This window comes from Staurois parvus, unplaced genomic scaffold (genome assembly GCF_062004578.1).
Source record: "Staurois parvus isolate SC_StPar_1 unplaced genomic scaffold, SC_StPar_1.0 ptg000023l, whole genome shotgun sequence".
NCBI classification, from domain to species: domain Eukaryota; kingdom Metazoa; phylum Chordata; class Amphibia; order Anura; family Ranidae; genus Staurois; species Staurois parvus.
The window spans coordinates 1,116,915-1,141,645 of record NW_028317819.1 but is presented as its reverse complement, the minus strand read 5'-3'; the positions used below and the strand labels follow the sequence as shown (position 1 = coordinate 1,141,645).

At 40.0% G+C, this 24,731-nt stretch overlaps 1 protein-coding gene across 2 annotated transcripts in view; it reads left to right on the top strand.

Annotated features, from left to right (window-relative positions):
- Window positions 1-20,300, top strand: part of B4GALNT1 (beta-1,4-N-acetyl-galactosaminyltransferase 1) — a 225,225-nt gene extending 204,925 nt beyond the window's left edge. For both annotated transcript variants that reach the window (XM_089692643.1, XM_089692634.1), the window contains 4 exons: window positions 5,793-5,983; window positions 13,226-13,366; window positions 13,702-13,939; window positions 16,717-20,300. In XM_089692643.1, the coding sequence (XP_089548769.1) occupies window positions 5,793-5,983; window positions 13,226-13,366; window positions 13,702-13,939; window positions 16,717-16,928 (782 nt within the window). In that variant the 3' untranslated portion in view covers window positions 16,929-20,300. The remainder of the gene's footprint in view (window positions 1-5,792; window positions 5,984-13,225; window positions 13,367-13,701; window positions 13,940-16,716) is intronic.
- The last annotated feature ends 4,431 nt before the right edge of the window (window positions 20,301-24,731 follow it).

Sequence of the window (24,731 nt, the reverse complement as noted above, 5' to 3'; positions counted from 1 at the left end):
GGTCTAGTTCATTCATCTACTATAATGTGATCTTTTGTATCAGGGTAATTTATACTTCAAATAAACAATTTATGACCCGTCTGCGCTACGGGAGATTAAGACAGATGTTTATGCACGGACTGTGTTCCGTATCCGTATATGACTTGTTATGCCTTTCTTATTTCAAAATAAAAACTTTTTTTGGAAAAAAGAAAAATGGTAGAGTGAGAGAATATTCTTGGCCCACAGGAGGAATTCCTCATACAGCTGTATAACTGCACCCACACACATACACCCAAATACACAGTAAAAGCTGCATGTCAAAGCAAGTTCTATGCTGACCATACACTCTTTGATAAATGATCAATTTCCTTTACAATTGATCTCCCTCGATGGAAGTAATCGATCTAGAGTTGATAGGCCACTCGTTTGATATGACACAGGAAAGTGGACTTTGGTCAATAGTTGTAAAATATGACTGTAAGTTATCAACGTGTCGCTGTTGTCACCAAGCAATCTCATAATGTGATTAATCAAAATACAACTGCATTCATTAACAAAGTATCTCAGTGCAGCACGACTGATTAATTTTCTGCCCTGGATGTTCAACTCCGTTTGATCGAATGTGATCTAAAATGAGTCTGAATCGATTGTAAGGGAAGTTATGCCTATTTGATTGTTTGTCAGTTCGATCACTGGTGCGGGTGTCCGTGTTAAATTAATGTCACCCCGAAACAGATCGCAAAATGCGATGCAATTGCCAGAAATCGCACTGCATGGGTGAGAACACCCATACCATGCGATTCAGGTGTAAAAAATGTATGGCTCAAATCGCACCGCACAGACATTGCATGTCATTTGCAAAGGAATCGCACCGCATTAGTGTGAACCCAGGCTAATGCAGGTCATAAATGGGTCGTTAATCGTCCGATTTTTCGGCCGAAAGAAAAATCTGCTGATTTTCGTACCGTTAGTGGGTTAGTTCGTCAGCCGTTTTTCGTGTATTTTGCACTTTCAGATTATCGGTTATGTTGGAAAATTTGCGGCCGATTTGGATGATCGGACGATTTTCCCGGCAATGATGGCCAAAGCGGACGATCGTTTTAACAAAAAAATCTGCGCATGAGCTGTGACCTGAAAGGGACAGAAGTTATGGGGTGAACTTTATGATTTAGCCGGACGATTTTTTTATTCGTTGGTGATAACGTCGGCCGAACGAACGACTGATTTTTCATTTATCGTTCGAAAAATCGGCCGCTGTTCGACCGGTCTATGGCCTGCATAAGACATAATAGATCATGGTTGAAAGTCAAATGGCTTTGTGTGCAATTGAGAAGGTGATTAGCTACACCTGACTGAATCATTTTTAGGAGGGGGAGTAATCCTATTTTCTAGCTCAGGGACTCTGTTTTTGAATGTGTTTTTTTTTTTTTTTTTTTTTTTTTTTTAACATTTTAGTGTTATAAGTTACACTGAATATATACAGCTGGATAAAACAAAAACTGTGTCTGTCTTTATTTCAGGCTGCAAAGCAATAAAATGTGATTATTTTAAAGAGGGGTGATTATTTTCTATACCCACTTTATAGGCTGCTGAAGTTATATTTTCAAAGTTGGACTTTTATTGTAAAGGTTAAGGAGGATCTTAAGTCTGGTAAAAAAGAAGATAAGTCCGCAGCTACAAATACTGGAAAAGGACACTCATCTGTCCAAGGATCCAGTGCTGTCCTCACCCAGGCCGGTTCTTTGCCAGTCTTCGGGTCCCTGATGCTGGCATGTTTACTAAAGGAAGCCAGCTGTGACTCCTTGTGGCTGCACATTGTACATGTGTGAGTGGCGCTGTCCGTTGTAAACGGACCCGCACCCTTCTGGGACGTGTGTGTGTGTGTGTGGGGGGGGGGGGGGGGGGTGATAACTTCCGCCTAGGCCATCAGTGTGGAAGTGGCTACCTGCTAAAACTAGGTACCAGATCCCCCCCGGAAAAAAGCCTCCTAAAGTGGGAAAGGAGGGGGGGGGGGAGGAATTAAAGCAGAACTTCCCTTTTACAGAGAAGTTCCACTTTAAGCTTGGTCCTGTCCCTCCCACTTTCCAGCTGCCTAACTGTTTCTTTTGGTCTTATCAATTCCTATGGGGAGCTGGACTCTTCCTTCCTGGGGTTCCTAAGAGTACGGCTCCCCCCATGGCACGTGCTAGATGAAGAGGATCCATCCAGAAAATTGCTGAACCATGGATGAAGGTGAGTATTGGAACAGGTGGGCTGTACTCAACATGTACTCAACAGGAGCTGCGTCTTTGCAAAGACAACGTATACCTAAGGTACAGTTGTCCTTCAAGAACATGCACACAAGAACAAGAATATGACCGGTAGCTGATCATGGCACTGGCCTCCAAAGTATTTTGTAGAGTTATCCAAAAGTGGTGTGTCCAGTCATTGGGGTCTGAATCTCTAATCTGCACAAATACATGATTCTTACCATTCCCCTAAGCAACGTCATACAGAAAAGTTGCTTTAAAGTGTTACTAAACCCACAACAGTAAAATTAGTCTGTATATGCAGTAAAAAAAAAATGCTTGATATACTCACTGTGGAACCTAAGGGGTTAATCCTCTACATTGTGTAAAAAGGCTGTTTGATCCTGTCTTCTCTGATCCTCCCCTTCCAATGTCCCCCGCTTATCTCCTGATAAGACATAGCATATGAAGACACGCTGCACATGCTCAGTTTGGTATGTATTGCTAGAGAGGGTTTTTTGTTTGTTTTTTTTTTCTTGGGAGAGTGCATGTGATCTGCACAGGGCCAGTCACTATCCAGCCTCCTAGAGCAGAAAGAAAACTCATACAAGCTTTATCCAGTGCTCTGTTGAACACTGATAAGTCACAAGACTGCTCTAACTGTTGATGAGAAAAGGTATTTAGCAGTTTATATTTACTAAAATAATTGCATTTCCATGTTCTGTGTACTGTGGGAGACCAGATATAGTGAATGCAGGATCCTGGGTTTATTAACACTTTAAGGGTGAATCATTCATGTACTTCCCACAGTGCAGGTCCCCATCACTGAGAAGCACAGATTACTCATACATACAGTTGTGTTCAAAATAATAGCAGTCAGACATCACTAACCTGATCAATCACTGTTTTTGGTAGAAACATGGCAAATAATTTACTAGCAGGTGTAGTAGAGTAATAGAAATCCAACAGACCCAACAGTCATGACATGCATGCTGCTGATTCTGTGTAATTGAATCACTAATTGAAAGGGACATGTTCAAAATAATAGCAGTGTTGAGTTCTATTAGTGAGGTCATTCATTCTTTGAAAAACAGGTGGCAATTATTGCCCTTATTTAAGGAAGGAAGGCAGCAAATGTTGTATATGCTGGTTACAGTGCATATCTGTCAGGAAGGGACTTGCCAGTAATGGTGGGACTCACCTGCCTTGTGGGCTGCAGTACCAGGGCTGGCCAGCGGGTGCTCCCAGCAATCAGAGACTCAACCCTGCAGCCAGCCAAACACCTGAAGCTGATTATGCAGGTGTATTTAAGGGATGGCCAGACCTGCAGTCTGGGCCTTGGTGTGTGTTTTTCCTGGGCCCCTGTATCTTGTTACCTGCATCCCTGTTCCTGTCCCCGTCTGACTGATTCATTGCCGACCCTGCCTGATCCGGACCTCTGCTGACTTCTCCTGTTTGATCCCTGGCTTGTGATCCCGACCATTCTCTGCCTGACCCCCTGTACCTACCTGCCCGTTAGTTGCTGTACCCGGCTTGTGACCTGACTACTCTCTGCCTGCTCCTCCTGTTCCTACCTGCCCGATTGTTATTGACCCGGCCTGCCTGACGACGCTTGCATTGTATGTATTGTTATCTGTGGGTGGTTTGGTTTGGTTCGTTTGCACTGTGTTATGTTTTAGTATTGCACTGCGTTTATGTATTGTTAGTATTAATAAATTATATTGTTAACATATTTGAAGCCTGCGTTTCCCTGTGTCAGTTCACATACCTCTGGCCATACCCTGGAGCCCTGACAATATCTCTCTGAAATTCTGAGGAAAAAGGGTCGTTCCAGACATTGTTCAGAAGAACAGCGTACCTTGATTAAAAAGTTGATTGGAGAGGGGAAAACATATAAAGAAGTGCAGAAAATGATAGGCTGCTCAGCTAAAATGATCGCAAATTCTTTAAAATAGCAACCAAAACCTGAAAGACGTGGAAGAAGGCGAAAAACTACCATTCGAATGGATAGAATAGCCAAAATGGCAAGGACTCAGCCAACAATCAGCTCCAGGAAGATCAAAGAAGGTGTAAAGTTCCCTGTGAGGACTGTTACAATTAGAAGACGCCTATGTGAAGCCAAGCTATCTGCAAGAAGCCCCCGCAAAGTCTCACTGTTGAAAAAAAGACATGTGCTGAAGAGGTTACAATTTGCCAAAAAGCACATTGACTGGCCTAAAGAGGAATGGCGCAACATTTTGTGGATTGATGAAAGTAAGATTGTTCTTTTTGGGTCTAGTGGCCGGAGACAGTTTGTCAGACGACCCCAAACACTGAATTCAAGCGACAGTACACTGTGAAGACAGTGAAGCATGGTTGCGCAGGCATCATGATATGGGGATGTTTCTCATACTACGGTGTTGGTCCTATTTATCGCATACCAGGGATCATGGATCAGTTTGAATACATCAGAATAATTGAAGAGGTCATGCTACCTTATGCTGAAGAGGAAATGCCCTTGAAATGGGTGTTCCAACAAGACAACGACCCCAAACACACCAGTAAACGTGCAACATCTTGGTTCCAGACCAACAAGATTGACGTTATGGAGTGGCCAGCCCAATCCCTGGATCTTAATCCAATAGAAAACTTGTGGGGTAACATCAAAAATGCAGTTTCTGAGGCAAAACCAAGAAATAGAGAAGAACTGTGGAATGTAGTCCAATCATCCTGGGCTGGAATACCTGTTCACAGGTGCCAGAAGTTGGTTGACTCCATGCAACACAGATGTACAGCAGTTCTCAGAAACAGTGCTTATACAACTAAATATTCATTAAGTGATTCAAAGGAAAGCAAAATCTTCAAACATTTTTCAGTTTATATAGTGAATGTTTGAGTTTGTAAAGAAGAATACAAACACTGCTATTTTTTTGAACAGTCTAATATTCACTTTTCTTCAATTTTTTTTAGAGGAACAACACAAATTTAATATATTTTTCTTCATGTTTTGATTTGGAATAGAATGTGTAGTGTTCCCAATGCATTTGTGTGTATGGAAATAAAAGCTATTAGAAGGATTTTGAGCTTTATTCAAAATAATAGCAGTGTGTTGAAAAAAGTGAACACAACTATAGATGAAAATTCTTTTTTCAGAGCATTGTGCTAGCATTGTATTAAAAAAAAAAACTGATTGCATTAACACTTCAGGTCCTGGCTAGGACTGTCAGTTCCTCTGCTTACCTTAGAATACATGGCATACTTGACTTTGCTCCCAGGAAAAATTGGGAGGACACTTTTCTGTGATAGGAAAAAAAATAGCATCCCGCTTTATGTGTTTGTGTGCTTATCTCTGCCTGGTTGGAAGTTCTGCAGGACATAAGAGGCAGTACACAACTGTCAATGTCAGAAAATTTCCCCGAGCATCTTTAGGGTCAATCCCAAACTATTACAGACAAATTAAGAAAAAGTTGGAGACTGTCAGAGAATAGAGGGGTTGCTTTGTTCAGAACATTCAGATGTAATAAACATGCATGTCTAGAAGTATTTGAATAGTTTGACTTTTCAAACAGAACGTTCAATGGTGTCATTTTTTTTTCTCCACAGCAAAATACAACATCAGCGCCTTTGTCACCATAGCAACCAAAACATTCCTTCGATATGAGAAGCTGCAGAATCTGATAGACAGCATCAGGAAATTTTACCCTACTGTAACAATCATTATAGCCGATGACAGTGAAACCCCCCAGAAAGTTGAAGGTGACCATATTGAACAGTACATCATGCCCTTTGGAAAGGTACACCATGCCTACATGTATTGTTTTTTCCTTGATGTTTGTTTTCTACTTTAGTATTTTCTAAGATCCAATTTACTTCATTGTGTTTAGGCAAGAATATATTTTGTGAAGGGATAAATGTTCGAGAAAAATACTGTTTGATTTCTGGATTTTATTCTAAGTCTCTCGTACAACTTTAGAAACACTGGGGTTGATTTACTAAAGGAAGATAGACTGTTCACTTTGCAAGGGAAGTTGCACTTTGCAAGAGAATTTTCCCCAGAGCTTAGTTAATAAGGTTAAGCTTTGCTGACTTCCATCATCCAATCATGTGCAAGCAAAAATAGTTTTTGGTTTTTTTTATTTTCCTTGCATGTGATTGGGTATTTTTCACCGTACTCACTAAACTTCGGGGAAAGGTAATTTGCAAAGTGCAACTTCCTTTGAAAAGTGAACAGCAAATTCGCCTTTAGTAAATCAACCAAACTGTAACCTTTCCCTGCAGAACAATGACATTGTCTCTGGAATGGGCTCAACTATACTTACCTTTTACCAACGATTACCTTGTCAGCGATCCATGGGAGGTGACAAGGTGACACCAGTCCTTCAGTCACGCAGGCCAAGCTAATGGCTGCTAGACCCAGGCACTGTCACAGGGAGGAGATTGCATGCCTTTCCATACACTGAAGTGTTGGGTAATGTGAGAATATTAGGTGGCACATGAAGGAAGAGTATAAACACGTTGATAACAGTAGTGTGGGGAGAGATATTTTCCAGTGACACTATCATTTCACAATAGGCTTGATTTAATAAAAGTGGAGAGTGCAAAATCTGATGCAGCAGCCAATCCGCTTCTAACTTCAGCTTGTTCAATTAAGCGTTGACAAAAAACAAGGAAGCTGATTGGTTTCTATGCAGAGCTTAACCAGATTTTGCACTCTCCAGGTTTGGTAAATCATCCCCAATGTCTCTTTAAAGAGGAGGTCCAGGCTCCCCCCCCCCCCCCCCAAAAAAAATAAATTAAAAGTCAGCAGCTACAAATACTGTAGCTGCTGACTTTTAATATAAGGACACTTACCTGTCCAGGAGTCCAGTGCTGCTGTCACCCAGGCTAGCTCTTCACTAGCCCCTGGGTTCCCAGCACCAGCAGTCTAAGTAAGGGAAACTGGAAGTGAAGCCTTGTGGCTTCACAGCCGGATTCCTACTGGGCATGCACAAGTCACGCTGTGCCTTGAGATTGGTCCCGCAGTCTTCTGAGACCTATGAAGTGTCCCAGAAGACTGCAGAGGAAAGGAGGGGGCCGAACCTCCATCTCCGTTCGCCATGGTGAACTGAGCCAGAAGTGGCGAGTACCTGTCAAAACCAGGTACCCGATTTCCCCCCCCCCCCCCTTCCCCTCCAAATGTGGAGGGGGGAGGAGGCAGACAAGTGGAGCTTCCATTTTTTGGGTGAAGCTGCACTTTAAAGTATATGTGCACCCTCACCAAAGTTAAAAAAAAGTCGCTGTCACTATAGGTCAGTGCCGGTTTTTAAATGTAATTACCAGCTTTTTTTTTCTTCACTATAGCTCAGAGAATCAGCTGTCACTTTCCCCCAACTAAAAGAGAGAGTTTCCTTTTAGTTTATTTCCCAAAGTTAAAAGAAACAATGTTTCCTTTTAGTTTGTTTCACGAGATAAAAGAAACAAAGTATCCTTTAGCTTTGGCTAATTCTCTGAGCTACAGTGAAGAAAAAAAAAAGCCAGCAATTGCATTTAAAAATCAGCACCGACATACACTTCGTATTGCGAAAACAAATTCGTAAACAGAGACATTATTTTCAATGGATTTTCATTCGTAAACCAAAAATGACATTAACCGAGGCGTTCGTAAACCGAGGTACACCTGTATAGTATTTAGACCCCCTTCACTCTTTACAGTTTTGTTATGTTGCAGCCTGATACTAGAGCTGTTTAAATTATTTTCTTTCTCATTCATCTACACTCAGTACCCCATAATGTCAAAGTGAAAACAGAATTTTAGAAATGTTTGCAAAGGTATGAAAAAGTAAAAACTGAAATATCACATTGTCGTAAGCAGAGGCGTCCCTAGAGTTGGTGTCTCCTGGTGCGGTAACACTTGGTGACACCCCCTCCGACTAACCCTGCAGAATGGATCGGCTCTGCGGATTGAGCATAATGGATCGGACCCTGATCCATTATGCTCAATCCGCAGATCCGATCCATCCTGCGGGGATCGTCGGCTTTCTTTACAACTTACCTTTTTGTGGAGCGGGTCTGGTGTCATCCGGTGCGGTCTGTGTCACCCCGTGCGGCGTGTACCCCCCGCACCTGCCTCTGTACGCCACTGGACATAAGTATTCAGACCCTTTGCAGCAACACTTGAAATTTCTCTCTGTTTCCACATCTTAATTGGAGTCCATCTGTGGTAAATTAAATTAATTGGACATGATTTGGAACGGCACACACCTCTCTATAAAAGGCCTCACAGCTGACAATGCATACTAGATCAGAGCAAAAAGCCATGAGGTCAAAGGAACTGCCTGCAGAGTTCACAGGCAGGATTATTGCAAGGCACAGATCTGCAGAAGGCTACAATTAAATTTCTGCTGCACTGAAGGTTCCTAAGAGCTCAGTGGCCTCCATAATTCTCAAGTGTGGCACAACCAGGACTCTTCCAAGAGCTGGTCGCCTGACGAAACTGAGCAGTCGGAGAAGAAGGGCCTTCATAAGAAAGGTGACCATGAACCCGATGCTCACTAAACTGAGCTGAACATTTTGCAAACTCCAAGCAGGCTTTCATGTGTTTTGCACTGGAAAGCTGCATCAATGAATAAGAAAATGCCAAGCCCACCATGTGTGTTTCAATGCTGTTTAAAGCAAGCCTAAAAAGCAGATGTGTAGAAAAAAGACAAGCAGTTTGCGTAGGCTGTTCTCTTTTTATGTCAGAACTGCTCAGTTGTAGCATGCTGAAGACTGGTGGGTTCACACATAACAGTAACTAAAACTTGTGATATTTAGAGGCATGTGAAGCAATAAAGTGCTAGTGCTGGTGGAAGAAAAAATTCTCACCTTGTAAAACAACAGTTTAAAATAGAAATGAAAGGCACAACATTTGTGTATAGATATAAAAAACGTTATAAATACTTTTTTTCCCCCATTTGTTTATAAGTGATCACATATCCTCTGTCCACAAGAACTAGGGGAGGAGAAACAGCAGTACATCATCTTCCCAATGAATGGCTGTGTGAAGGTGGGGGGTGTCTTTGATTAAGCCTGATCATTGGAGGAGAGCAGGCAGTGTTCCCAGCACAGCCAGAAAACCGACCATGGTCTGTTCTCCTGCCTAGTGCAGTCAGTTTTTGATAGGAAAGCAGAGAACACCAGGGATTTCACACAAAGGAATCAGTGCAAAGGGACTAGCAGGAACACCAGGGATTTCACACAAAGGAATCAGTGCAAAGGGACTAGCAGGAACACCAGGGATTTCACACAAAGGAAGCAATACAAAGAGAACAGAATACCTTCTCATAGAAGTACATGGTACAGGAGGCACATATCAGGAATATGAAATGTTGGGTTTACAAATTTTTAATAGAATTCATTAACAGCAGCATAAGGCAAACCGTAATGCTTTTTCGTCACAATAAATCAGGACAGCAAATTACTGGTATGATTGCTGGGTGTGAAGCTTATATTTCTTTTCACTATATAGACCATCAATATTTACATAAATTGAGGAAAGTGGAGTGTCTGCAAGGCCAGTAGGAAACAATGACTTCAAAATTGATTTTTTTTCTGGACCAGCTTAATACATTAGTCCTTAATTTATTATATAAAGACTGTACAGCATGTATTATTATTATACAGGATTTATATAGCGCCGAACGTTTTCTCAGCGCTTTACATTATGGTGGGAGACAGTACACGAGACAGTACAGTAACAATACGAATTCAATACAAGATGAATTCGAGGGCCCTGCTCCTTGGAGCTTACAATCTAGGAGGGAGGGGATAGAGGTACAAGAGGTAGTAACTGTGGGGGATGGAGTGGTTGGAAGAGTAGAGAATTCCAGTATTAGCTGAGGGAGGGGTAGGCTTCCCTGAAGAGATAGGTTTTCAGAGCGCGCCTAAACGTGAGCAGAGTAGGCAATAGTCTGATGGATTGGGGTAGGGAGTTCCAGAGGATGGGGGACACCCTGGAGAAGTCCTGGAGATGAGCATGGGAGGAGGAGACAAGGGAGCTAGAGAGTAGGAGGTCTTGTGAGAAGCGGAGAGTACGGTTTGGGTGCTCTTTGGAGATGTAGTTTGGGGCAGTGTTATGAACGGCTTTATATGTCAGTGTTAGTGTTTTGAATTTTATCCGTTGGGCAATTGGAATCCAGTAGAGGGTTTGGCAGAGAGGGGTGGCAGATACAGAACAGTTAGTAAGGTGGATGAGTCTGGCTGCAGCATTTATGATAGACCAGGGGCGGACTGACAACTCATGGGCAATAGGGGATCATGGGGCCCCCCCAGGCAATAGGGGATCATGGGGCCCCTGTCTCCTTGCCCAAACTCAAAAAAGCCTATGAAAGGTACCGGGGGCATCTCATGGGGCCCCCTACTGACCCCGGGCTCTCGGGCAGTTCCCGAGTTTCCAAATGGTCAGTCTGCCCCTGTGATAGACTGAAGTGGGGATAGCCTGCGGTGAGGTAGGCCATTGAGGAGGGAGTTACAGTAGTCGAGGCGAGAGATAATAAGGGAGTGAATGAGTTGTTTAGTTTCCGGGGTTAGGAACGGACATATCTTGGAGATGTTGCAGAGGTGAAGTCTACATGAGTTTGTCAGCGATTGGACCTGGGGCCTAAAGGACAGATTGGAGTCTAGGATTACACCTAGTACCCTGGCATGAGGAGAGGGACTGATGATAGTGTTTTTGGTCTTGATGGAGAAGTCAGGGGAGGGGGCACGGGCTGGGGGGAATACTAGGAGCTCAATTTTGGAAAGATTGAGTTTGAGGAAGGATGTAGAGAAAAATGTGGTTCTTGCATGTAGTATAGTAATACACAGATCATGCAACAAAAGCAGATCTTTGAATAGTTTGGGTGGGTCTGCTGTACTTGTAGAATGGAATTTTCTCTCTTTTGCCAACTTATGACTAATTGAGTGAATATGTAAAAGAATACAATGTCTTCAGCTTTGCTCTCCCCTATGTTAAATTCCATGGCGCCACCTTGTGTGTACGATTATAACTGCAGAAGTCAGATTTTACATTTTACTAGTGATATGCTGTATATACAGCAACAGCTGAAGTAGAGCAGCCTTTCTTGAGCTTTTAACCATAGATGAACACATGAAATAACCTTTTAGTCTCACATCTCACTTTTGCAAATAATTACTACCGTATATCTACAGCTCACAGTGCATTAGTGTGATGATCAGAGGGAAGACTTCTGTTTATATTCATTTTCAGTGGGAAACATCACCCTTTTTTACAAATAGTTAAAAAAGATAATTTGCTGTCAGTGGCAGAAATTGCTCAATGGACCCCTGGCAACCTCTGGGGGACCCTAGCTGAGAATGGCTGATATAGATTTACAAAAAACAAAATTAGAATTTGCTGTATGATACTGCATGTGTAGTTCAGAGTGTGTGTCTGGGTAATCTGCCTATTGCATGTATTGTCAATATCATGGTTAATATGTTTCTTCATTTTGACATTCTATTATGTGTATATCAAAGAATACAGGGCTGGCCTGTTTGCACAGTACACATCTATCCTGCACTGCCTGTATAGGAGTACAGCACATTATGGTGTGTAACTGCTTTTATCTCAGTGAAAGTCTATGGACAGCACAGGCTGCAAATTAAGAAATTCCAGTCAACAAGAAAAATAAATCCCTGAACTGCCAATGCTGTCTTGGAATTTGTGCCACTCAGCTAAAAATTGACCTATCATTAAAAATATCAAATAAGTAGAGCACCTATTATTCATATCCAAAACAATAAAAAAAACTACAGTTTCCATTTAATCTTCCCATATATGCTACCTTTCGGCGGGTGGGCATTCACACCGAGTGGCCGCATATATGCGTTTATATGTAAACGGTTTGCTGAGAGCGTGCTCCCTGCACACTCCTAGCAAAGTAACTAAACTGCAGCAGAAAGCACCCAATGCATACTTGCAAATGGGAGCTTTTGATCATATCATTACTGTGACAGCCAATCACAACAGTCACATGATTGGAATGATCGCCTCCGCATCCCAGCATTTCTATACACTTAAAGGACCAGAAGTAGGCAGCGGGAAGGAGTTAAAGGATAAGTTCACCTTTTAGACAAAAATAATAAATGCGCATTTTTTTTGCAGGTAAAAAAATGTGCATTTATTATTTTTTGTCCAAAGGAGCCTGGAAAGCATAGCACCAGCGATCAGTTCATCGCTGATGCCATGCAGGTCTCCTGCAGACCTGTCAGAATATCTGCTTGCCATGCGGGATGTACAATCAAGCAGATATTCTGACAGGAAGCTTCAATGAATTATCACGACGTTGCAGAGTGCCATGGTAGTTCATTGAAAACTACAAGCCCACAGCTGCTAAGGCTGTCAGGGCATGCAGTTCATTCATTCATGGATGTCTGTGAATGAATGACGCGGCCATCTGGGCTTGATATAGTACGATATAGAAGTCTCCCCGTACTATCTGTCAGAGGGACGGGAGGTGGGCAGCGGCTATGGGAACATGATCCACCATAAAAACAGGTGGAACATGTGACATGTTCCCAAAGGTGAACTTATCCTTTAGATCAAAAAGTGCAAATGTTTCAAAAATGGTGCAGTTGAAATGTGGTATCCTGTTTACACAAGTGGGAATGCAAACCCTTATCACGTGATGTATGCCGGTGAGGTTGCACTGCGCAGTTCTTAAACCAAAAACCCACTGGGATGCATTTTCATTGACTTAGATTCATGTTCATTCAGAAGACATTGATATGAAAAATTCATGTAGCCTGTGTCCTTTGAGTCAACTCAGATGCAGATGTTTTATTTCTTCATTTCTCAGTGAAAACCAGTCCTAACAATGGGATTTTGACTGTATTGTAGGCTGTGACCACTTTAAGAACATTTACTTATATAAGTTTACTGTGCTTATCAAATCCAGCCTCGTGCAGTTTAAGTAGTTTGCTTACACCTACATTTTATTGTTTTAGAAAGTATCTCTAATGGAAGTCAGATCTCTTCAGAATAATGACATTCTTCTACTGATTTTTATTGTTTTAAGGGTTGGTTTGCTGGTAGAAATCTGGCCATCTCCCAAGTGTCCACAAAGTACGTCTTGTGGGTTGATGATGATTTTATATTTTGTTCTCGCACCAAGATCGAAAAACTGGTTGAAGTTCTAGAGAAGACAAGCCTGGATGTAGTGAGTAGCCTCAATACTTTGCATGCCTTATGTTGATATATTGTCCTTGTCAATAAGAAGATTATACTGAAAGTAGAATTTTGGATACACGCCATCACACTCAAAGTAGGATTAACTTATCTGTCCTTATATGTTAACCAAGAGTTATGTGATCAGTGATGTGAATATCCGCTTAGGGTGTGTAAACTTCATGCATGACAACTTAGGAAACATGTTTTTACCAGGCTATAACAAGCAGTCATATGCCTGGTTTTGTTTCATAATCTACAGAGAAAATTAGAATGTAAACGATTACTTTGAATACCAATCCCTTCTGTCACTCTTTCTTCTACCAGGTGGGTGGTGCTGTGAGGGAAATTACAGGATATTCTACAACATATCGGCAGCAGATTAGTATCCAACCAGGTGGTAAAGAAGGTGACTGCCTTAAAGCGAATCAGGGTTATCACCATGTCATTGAGGGATTTCCCAACTGTGTGGTGGCTGATGGAGTAGTGAACTTCTTCTTGGGACGAACAGAAAAAATGAGGAAAGTTGGTTTTGACCCGCGTTTGTCAAGAGTTGCTCATTTAGGTAAGATGAAGCACCTTTGAGAAATCCATTTGTTAGTTTTCAGTTTGTAAATGTGGTGAACAAATCTGACTGTTAATAAGAAACCAAGTATTGGCTGGAATGCAAAGGCACTAACACAACAGTTGTCTAGTTACTAGCATACAATGAGTACCTCCTTGTTACTTTAACTGGCAATTCTTGTGTATGCATTGGGAAATGCTTTATGCAAATGTAAAGTTGCTGCAGTATATCTAGACCCAATCTTTATAAATCCACAAGCTTAACATGTTAATGTCATTTCGGGAAAAGTTTCAATCTTTATAAAGACTGATGTTGCCATGAAGGCTTTTGTGTTAACAACTTTCTCAATTGTGCCCCTGCACTGTCATCCTGTTACATAGGGGTAGATTTGCTAAAACTGGAGCACTCAGAATCTAGTGCAGCTGTGCATGGTAGCCAATCAGATTCAAACGTCAGCTTGTTCAGTTAAGTTTTGACAATAAAACTTGGAAACTGATTGGTTTCTGTTCAGAGCTGCACCAGATTTTGCACTCTCCAGCTTTAGTGAATAACCCCCATGGCGTTTTGGTGATGACCATAAATAGCCATTCCAACACACATTGCACTGGCATGGTCAGCACTTGTCACTGTCAGAAAGAGTTCCACAGCAATGATGTACAGCTGGCACTGAGCAAGTACATGTAGACTGGAAAAGGCTAAAGAAGGCTGTAGGAAATCTGCAGCACCAAGATGTAAATTAAAAAAAAAAATTAAACTAAATAAAAGTGTTTTATTATTTAAAAGCATGGCACTTATAGGGGCTTACATTCACCTTACAAAAAAACCTCACTGTGATCAACAGTCAACTTCAGAATAGACTATTGTAGATTTGATAATACTTTGGCGTGTTATAACTTCTGGACCCCAGTCAGGAGAGTTTTTTTCTCCCACCCTCACAGCTGTAATACTCTTAAGGGCCCTTTCTCACCACTTGTGATGCAAAAAAAATGCATTTCCCACATCGCAGTGGAATGTGCTGCTGTAGACAGACACATGTGGGTACCGTTAATGGCACCCCCACGCATCTAGCAAACGTACACACACATTTGCGGCGACCAAAACACATGATGCTGCAGTACCATGTGGTTTGGTATGACTTAATTTCAAAAATAATGCCTGCCAAAACTTTAACCAACCCTTAGTTAGCATCAGTGCTGTCAGCTGCCACCAGCTATAGTCTCTTTATGAACAAAGAGAAATGGTAGAATGAGTTGGATGACACCCTTAGCCCAAAGCTGTGATAAATTTGTAAACTATTCTAGTGGCTGGAACACAGGGATGCAGAATAATAAGGTAGAACTATTCCCCCCATCCCCAATTTAAAAAATATAAGTGCTGCAGCACTTAAAGTGGTGTTAACCCCAATTAAAAATACAAGTGCTACAGCACTTAAAGTGGTGTCAAACCCAAAAGCAAACATTTATTATATTGCAACTTGCCAGTTCTTAGATGTGGTGACTGCATTAGTTGTATTTATAGGCTTAATTTTCATCTGGTGATCTAGCCAAGAAGTCTGTTGTGTTTCAATAGAACAAGCTCTCCTGCAAATGTAGTAGAGTACTGAGACAAATCATTACCATTGACAGAGGTGCTTATATTGATCAGCCTTTATATAAATGTTATCACTGCGCAAACCACACTCCCAAAAAATAAAAATGTGAATAGCAAATTAGTCAAATAAGTAAATAGAATGTAAATAATGGTGCTGCCTTAAATAGTGAATACATCAATCCTCACCTCATAAATCTTTGAATTGACCAGTGAAAGCAGCACAACAAATAAAATATACCACAGTGACATAAATTAATATACAATAAAATAATGTGCTCTAATATATAAATATAAAAAAAATCAATAAAATTGCATAAGTGAAAGTCCAATTCATCAAACACATAAATGCTTCAAATAAGTCCACCCAAAAAAATATAGAAAATATATGGTTAAATAAAAAGTCATTCTGATCCACTAAATCGCCGCATGATCAAATAAAATTACTTCAACATGTGTATTAAAACTTCATTCAAGTGTCACCACATGCTCCTGAGAAAAGCCTCCCCCAATTCATTGGACTCACTAGATTTCGTGGCCCATCTAAACTTGATAGGCAATCGCACTTGTGGTGAGTGTCAAACGTAGTATGGCTGCTCAGTCACTTAGCCCCTCAGAAATTAAAGGCTGATTGAATGGTAGGACATCCTCTAAATAATTTACTCCATCACAGTAATACCGCTAAAATCCATTTATTAAATAAGCAGTAATGAACTCACATAGGAAAAGTACAAGCATGGCCAACATTTCCAATACCCTCGGAAGGTAACGATATATCACGTAGACAGCGTCTCCCCCGATGCTCGCAAGCGGTACGTCACTTCTGGCGGGGATGTGAGGTGGATGCCTATGACAACAATCATCGTGCAGATCGACTCTGACGCGTTTCGTCACCTGACCTTATCAAAGATCCAAACCTTACCTTCCGAGGATATTGTGGAAGTTGGCCATGTTTGTACTTTTCCTATATGAGTTCATTACTGCTTATTTAATAAATGGATTTTAGCTCTATTACGCTGTAAGCTCTCTTTGCTTTCCTTTCCTTGTGACGGAGCAAATGATTTAGAGGATGTGCTACCTATTTATCAATCTGTTTGCTTGTTCCTGTCAGTCTGTCTGTCAACCTGGCTGTCTAGTTAGTTATACGATGAAAACAAATTTGTGTTTTGTTTTTTTTTCTTTTAATGCAGAATTCTTTATAGACGGACTACGAGAATTACATGTAGGCTCGTGCGATGATGTCATTGTTGACCATGCTTCAAAGATCCACCTTCCATGGTCTCAAACACAAACAGATAAGGAATATTTGAAATTCCGTTATCCCAAAACTTCCAATACGAAAAATATCCAACATGAATTGTTTTACTTTAAAAATCGCTTCAAGTGCATGACTGGAAACTGAAAGACAGATCCAAGTTTTGTACAATGGACAAAAGCAAGAAAATGATATGAAATTCTTTTTTATTTCTATGGGATTTGACTAGACGAAACGGCTGGCCCTAAAATTACAATTGGAGGTGCTGATTTTGAAATCATACGGCCTCACTGTAGAATTTGTCACTACAGTCACATCTGTTAAGGGTAAGAAATGAGGAAGAGGAACAATATATTTTGCAAAGTTTAGGTAATGACACTTCATTTTGCTACAGATCAAGCAATGCACACTGAAGCTTCCACTGTAATCTTGGCTGCATAGCTTGTGGGAGCCATTGATAGAAAACTCCTTGGATAATACCATCTCAAGGGAACAAGAGGTTTTTGATTTGCATTGCCTTCATCATTTTTTAGAAGTGGAGTAGCAGATCACATGACATTTGACTACTAAAGATGTTGCTAAATACATCAGTGGACCACTGAAGAAGAATTGCAAATGCAAAACATAACCTGCCTATCAGGGTACTTCTAAACCATACACCTCCTGCATGGAGTGTGTATGCTTGTGTTTCTTTTAGCAGTAATTGTTAGGGCAACATACAAAAAATTCTGTACCCCTCACCAATGCATGCACATTTCCCCATGTTTTATCTGTTAAAAATGCTGCAAGTACAGAAGAATGCCTGTTCCAGTGCATGCCTAATCCTGTTTGGATTTCCTGAACATTGCTTCTTGCATTCAACTATTGCCACACTTGGGATAAAGGACAGGCAAAAGCATAGGAAAATCTTTGGCAATGACTCTTGTTTTTTTTTTTTTTTTACTTAAAAAAAGGGAATTGTTTTTGCTCTTAGTGCCCAAGTCAGGGAGAATCAATGTGTCAAGGCCAATGACCAGCATAATTTTTAATTGCATACCGTCGTAGATATAAAGACTTACCTGATTATGGCCGCCTAATTGCAAGTGTGTAAGAAGAAATTGTAGCCTCACGTCCGATAGGTAGGTTAGTATATCAGCTTTGCTGTTCGGTGCAAATGGATGTTTGGTTACTGTACAGAATTTGTGTATGAGTGAGTGACCGCAGTAGGGGCAATAGACTGTAAGCTCTACTGGGCAGGATACAAGGGAAAGGGATCAGTGTCCACTGCAAAGTTTTTTTGCAGATTATGGTAATGTTGATAACTGTTCAGCTAGTGCAGTGGTCTCCAAATTGCAGCCTTTTTCTTGCCCTAATTTGGCCCTTGAGGCATTATTCCTGCCACTGACACAAACAGTGGGGCATAATATACTGATGCCAACAAAAGGGGTGCTATTTCTTCCACTGACACCAGCAATGAGGCATAATTCCTTCCACTGACACCAACAATGGGACACTATTCCTCCCACTGGCAAGTATTTCTCCCCCTAATACCAAAGATCAGCCATTGTTTACTGTCCTTCATATTTTAGGGCAGCTGTGCCCAGTAAACTGGCCCTTTCTTTGGAAAGTTTGGAGACCCCTGAGCTAGTGCAGTAGCTTTTTCTGATATTTATACTTGATATGTCTACATTTGAAGAATTATATGTACTCATAGTTTACATTGAATGACTTTTGATTCCGTTCATACACACATGCACAAGTAACCTGTTAAACCTCAAGGATAATTTTTTTTACATGTTTTTGATTATATGTATGATAGCAGCACCTGCGGGAGGATCTGGGAATTGTGTCAAATTCCTTTATAGGCTTGTGCAGTTTTGCTTGAGTTCTATATTTGACTGGTTTTCAAGAGAGTGAGTCCTCCCAAATTGATTATTTAGTTTAGGTGGAGACAGGGATAGGCATTAATCTGGGACTGAGTGACCACCTCCTGGATGATTAGGTTCAACCCACCAAAAACCTATCGATGCCATTGTAGGCTGAGTTGGTCTTATCCTTTTCATGGTGCTGATTTAGGGTATAGATACAAAATTGAATAGTCTACTAGTTTAGAAAAAGACAATAGATGCAGTTTAATCTTTTACTGCCTGTAGCCATTTCAGTCCAGGGAAAGCAAAACAAACTATCTGCCCAAACTTTGTGCCAGTTTTTTTTATAGACAAAAGTTCTTCCTGAACTTGGAAAGTCAGTCTAAAAATAGTCTTCTACGATCCTTATAAATGAGGGTACCATCAATTGCAAGAAAAACATCCAGTATTTTTTAAAGAGGACCTAAACTGTAGAAACTGTGCCCAAAAAAGCAGGCAGAGGGCCAGGGAATTCTTAGTGCAAAGGGTACTGCATAGGTACAATTTTCAGAGGTTCCCTGTAAGACAACAAGTTGCCACTTCAGGTCCACCAAAGAACTGTTTATTATTTTTGCTTCCTCATGCTGTAGAGCATTCCACAATGTTACAATATCTCCAGTAAAGTAACCTCATATACTATATACTACAGACAAAAACATTTTTTTGATTGCAAAATTTTCACATAAGCACTCCATGTGGCAAACTTTGCTGATATTTTATCAAAATTAGCCTCAAAGGCAAAATTAGGATTGGAAAATCTCTCCACACATTACATTAAAGGTCCTTCATTTAATTTTGCCTCCCTTTTTTCCCAATTTAAATACATTTTGAGTTCCCCCAAAGTTTTTATTGATACTCATTCTATAGTTACTACATTGCTTGCAGATCACGCCATGTAAAACCACCCTATTTAACCAGAATTTTAAAATGTTAAATGTAGCAGAAAAATCTCAAAAAAACGTTGACAAAGTTTCAAGATGTTATCTCCTACTTCTAGATCTCCCCCTGCCATCATGTCCATTCCACTATTAATTAACAATTACTGGATGCCAAAATGAAAACGAGTAACACAGTGTAATAATGTATTGAATGTACTATTACACGTTAGTTACTAATTCCTTCATATGTTAATCTAAGGTGTGACCTTTTATCTGTATATGACATCAGTTAAAAAAACCTTGCAAGTGAAAAAAAGAAAATGTTTTAAATCTATTCCTGTTTAGTCCTAATTGACTAGTTCCTCCTCGTCTTGCCATAGCTTTTATTTTTCTACTGATTTTTTTATTACATTTTTTTAACATTGATATTTATACTTTTTTTGTTTTCATTGGTTTAGTTTGTTTCCAATGTCTCATTTTAATAATTTGCAAAATAAAAAAAAATATTTTTACAAGACATAATTTACAAAAGTGAGTGCAAGTTTTCCCCCAAAAAATGAAGTATGTATTACTTTTGTTATAAGTAATGACATCGCAAAATTAATGCGCCCTTAGTGAAATTCTAAAAACTGCTCTCGTCCATAGGTGATAGGAAGGTACAAGAGCTAAAGTAGTTCATAAAGTAGTTAGTAGTTAATACTGCTACACTGGGAAAGCCTTTTTTTATCAGAAATAAAGCTTATGGAATAAACTTAGATTCCAGAACATTTGTGTTGTAATATCAAAATACAGCAAAATCATTCTTCATTGGGACATACAGTGATACAAATTAGGGAAAACCTTAATGCGAATGTTAGTTGTGAGGTAGTGCTCTGCCACAGATAACTCTGTAGTAGCCATCTGCTTTACTTAGATAGTAGACAATAGACTATGTAAAGCATGCACTTATTGTGGCATATCAGTAGGATGTAGATAACTTTGGTAATGTCCATACTTACTGTTAAGCGAGTCTAAAGCGCTTTTTTTTTTTTTTTGATTTGGCAAGTTTTGACATTTACTTTTTTTTTCTAAAAAGAAAGCCCAGCATTACTCTAATGCTATAGTGTACATAGTAGTAATTTTGTGTGATCAGCCTATATTATTGAGAAGCCTTTATACTGTAAGTCTCCATGAAAAAAAATTGGACTTTCACACAGTCCGCTTTGCAATAAACAAGTAACCGTAAATGAACCATATCACCTTGACAACCAGGCATGGGCAGTTCACTGTAAACCTTAAAGCTAAATTTTAGGCATGTGCAAAAAATACACCAAAAAAAGATACAATATATATTTTTAAATGCAGCTAGTGTAACCATCTAAACTTGTCTAGAATATCTATTTCTATTATGACGCATTACACCAGCACTTAGTATGAGAGAGGGAAGCCCAGTGCTAAGAGACAATTGAGCGTGCTGCATACACAAGGAACATGCTGACAGGAGAAGAGAGCAGCGGGATGACTCTGCAGTATCCTACTGCTCCTTCACTGTCCAGTCACAGAATAGAGGCAGGGAGATGACCAGAATGTGTTACACAACTGCAGCAGAGATATTCCAGGCCACCTACTTGGCTGTGATGTTCGTCCAGGCTATATAAATACGGCTGATTATACAGACATACAAATTCTTTGGTAGGTAAAACAGCTGTCATATTTGAACCTTGTAATTTATTGCCTGGGTTTATCTTTAACATTCTTGCCAACAGTCCCAGTTTTCAATAAGTTTTCCCATAGAAGTCCAGAGCCTTGTATAAATTAAATACAGCTATTGTGTAATAGATCTTTCCAGTAATCGTTTTACTTTATATATGTGACTGCTACAAGAATGTAAGGATTTTACAGATTCCTACGTAAGGAGATGGATTAGCGCTTCCTAATACCTACATTTATACTTCCAGCACAGCGAACACATTTCTCTGGTTTCGTAAATGTGATCTGGTTTTCTATGGCTGTGCTAAATACACATTTCAATAGCATGTAGATATCAATTTAGTAGCTTGGATCACTGTGAATGAACAAAACATTATGTATTAAAAGTAAACCTATGGGTAGAAAAGTATGTAGGATGCCACTGCTTGTCTTAATTTGCAAATGCTAGTTGCCTGGCTCTCTGGCTTTGCTACAGACTCATGGACCCAGAACAAGTATGCAGCACATGAGTGCCAGTAAAGGGTTAAAAAGTCTTTCTATAATTGGTCTGACTGTGATTCAGAAAGCAATTACAGCCAAAGCATCACGGTGATATTCTGACAGTGGACATTTTCAGAAACAGAGTTCATACAAAAGAGCCTCCATAATTATCTCATGACAGGTGTATTTCAACAATCAACAGTTGCATGCAATGATATATGGCAGCCAGTCAGATACAATTTTTCACTAATAATGTTAATAGGTAGAAATCCTTTTTTTTATGTTTTTTGATTAGTTGTGGTGGTTTACAGAGCATATAACCAAAAAAGCTTGCAAGCAACCACACAGAATATTACAAAACAATAATTCATTAGAGAAGCAGCTCACATCTACACATACCAATATCACTTTGCCAAAATATAAAATAAAAATAATAATGCCGCACTTCTCAAAACCCCATATACCTTATATACACATACAAACAACAACAAAATATATAACAGTGATTCAAAATTTGTGAGTCTTCAATATTGTGATTGAGATATAATTAATGCTGTGAAATCCTCTTTTCAAACTTAGGAACTTCTCAAACGTAGGAATTTGGCTATAGGTTTGAGAAGAGGATTTCACAGCATTAATTATAGCTCAATCACAATATTTAGGACTCACAAATTTTGAATCAGTTATATATTGTGTTGTTGTTTGTATTTATTGTATTTGTAAGGTATATGGGGTTTTGAGAAGCACGGCATCATTATTTTTATTTTAGGTTTACTGAGCATAACCATTCTTGGTGGGGTAAAAACCATTTTATCTAGACTGTGGGATATGTCTTCATCTTGCCATGCATTGTGTGAATTTTAGATGGTGCTTCGGGAACCGTCAAGAAATCAGTCAGTGGATAGCCCTGTTTCCACTCTCCTGCCCAAGAGCTGAAGCCAAAAGGAAAATTAGTGGCCAAATTATTTTTTTCTGGGCCTCAAACTGCATTCCACTGTTTTTTTTTATTTACTACAAAAATATACATTTTGTATTATCTGCACTATATAAATTACCAAAATGTTAACGCTGTTGAGGAGCATGCCAATTTAGTGTAAAGGTTGGTTTGGGGCATTTTTGGCCATCTGCCATCCTTCACCACGCTTCAAGGTAGCCATTAAAATGTTTATGTATTTGCATGTGTTGGAACAGCGAGAGTAAAGATCAGTCTATGTACAGTCCACTCCCCCTGTATATACTATATGTATTAAAATAGTGATTTGCTTGGATTCTTGAATTTATAAATACTCGGTGATAAATACTGAACAGCCGTCACCATTTCAATTTGTTGTGAATATACAGCAACATTTAGTATATACTTATGTTTACAATCATTCTTACTGTACGTTTGTGTGTACTTGCCTATGCAGATTTATTTAAAAGGGAACTCCAAGAAGCTTTATATGGAAGGCTGTGAAGGAAGTCAAGGGAGTTGATCTGTTCTCACGCCAAGCACATCCACCTCTAGTCTGAGCCTATGGTCATAAGAGGAATCCCTTACACACAAGACAGTGAACCAACAACAGGCTTTAATACTGACAGAAGATGCAATACTTGGTGTAGGATGCTCAGTTAGTTGGATTCTAAAACTAATGGCACTAAATGAGTTCATACTTCTGTTAAAATGTTTTTTTAAAGCTGAATTCCAGGAATTCAGCAACTGTGATTAAAGTACAGGCACAATATGAATTAAGTCCAATTAGGTGCATGTCACCTCTGGGACTTATCTTTATTACTTATATGTGAAAAGTTTATTGCACTCCTGGAGGATACATTCCAGCTGTTAGAGAAGAGAAACACAGAGAGCAGCTATAAAACAGAGCAAAAAAGTGAGTACTTTCAATAGACAAGCAGCTGAAGCACACAGGATAACCAAAAAATCCTCACATGAAAATAAAATTTAAAGTGCAGCGCTGGAAATTAAATGTGACACAATAAAAAAAAGTGATCAAAAAATCCCAATAGTGGTGACCTAGGGTAACAATGCACACTAACCAGAAGTGCACATAAATAGTGCAGTGTAGTAAGGATGGAGTTCATAACGTAGTCATCAGCATGGAGAGGGTAGATGTATTCCCTTGATCAATGAAGGTCCACACGATGATACAGAGCTAGGCAAAAGAAATTTGGGAGGAGCCTACGCACGCCTTGACGTCACGCCGTCGGAGCATCATGGAGCTCCGGCGGCCACTACATCTGACAGGACGGTTAGTCCTGTCTGTTTTTTGTGTGCTAGCTTTTGCCATTTTACTGGATGCATCCTACCTATCTTATTGAATAAATACTTTTTAACTATACTTCACTATGGGCATTTTTTCTTGATCGCTTGTGGGGAGCATCTTTTTTTTTCTCAGATATCGATGTACAGTGGAGGAGCAGTGTTTTCTTTGGTGGAGCCGTGATCATTTTCTTCCATCTAGTGGATTTCTGCTGCCTAGCTCTGTATCATCGTGTGGACCTTCATTGATCAAGGGAATACATCTACCCTCTCCATGCTGATGACTACGTTATGAACTCCATCCTTACTACACTGCACTATTTATGTGCACTTCTGGTTAGTGTGCATTGTTACCCTAGGTCACCACTATTGGGACTTTTTTGATCACTTTTTATTGTGTCACATTTAATTTCTAGCGCTGCACTTTAAATTTTATTTACAGAGAGCAGCTATACCCACCCCTCCCCCTGCTGCCCATTCACAGTAGCCTTTGTATCTTGTGAATGAGTTCACAAAATATAAAGGGTTTTGTGAATGGGCAGAAGGAGGGGAGGGGCGGAGATAGCTGTTCCAGCAACTCTGCTCTTGAAGCAACTGAGACCACAGTGAGTAGCATGGGAGCTCCAGAAATTCTCTTCCTTGAGCACAATAAACTTATCAAATGTGGATTATAGAGATAAGTCTCGTTAGACTTAACTCATGGCATGCCTGCATTCCTGGAATTCAATGTTAAGTTTTTAGTGTTTATCAAAGTATATGT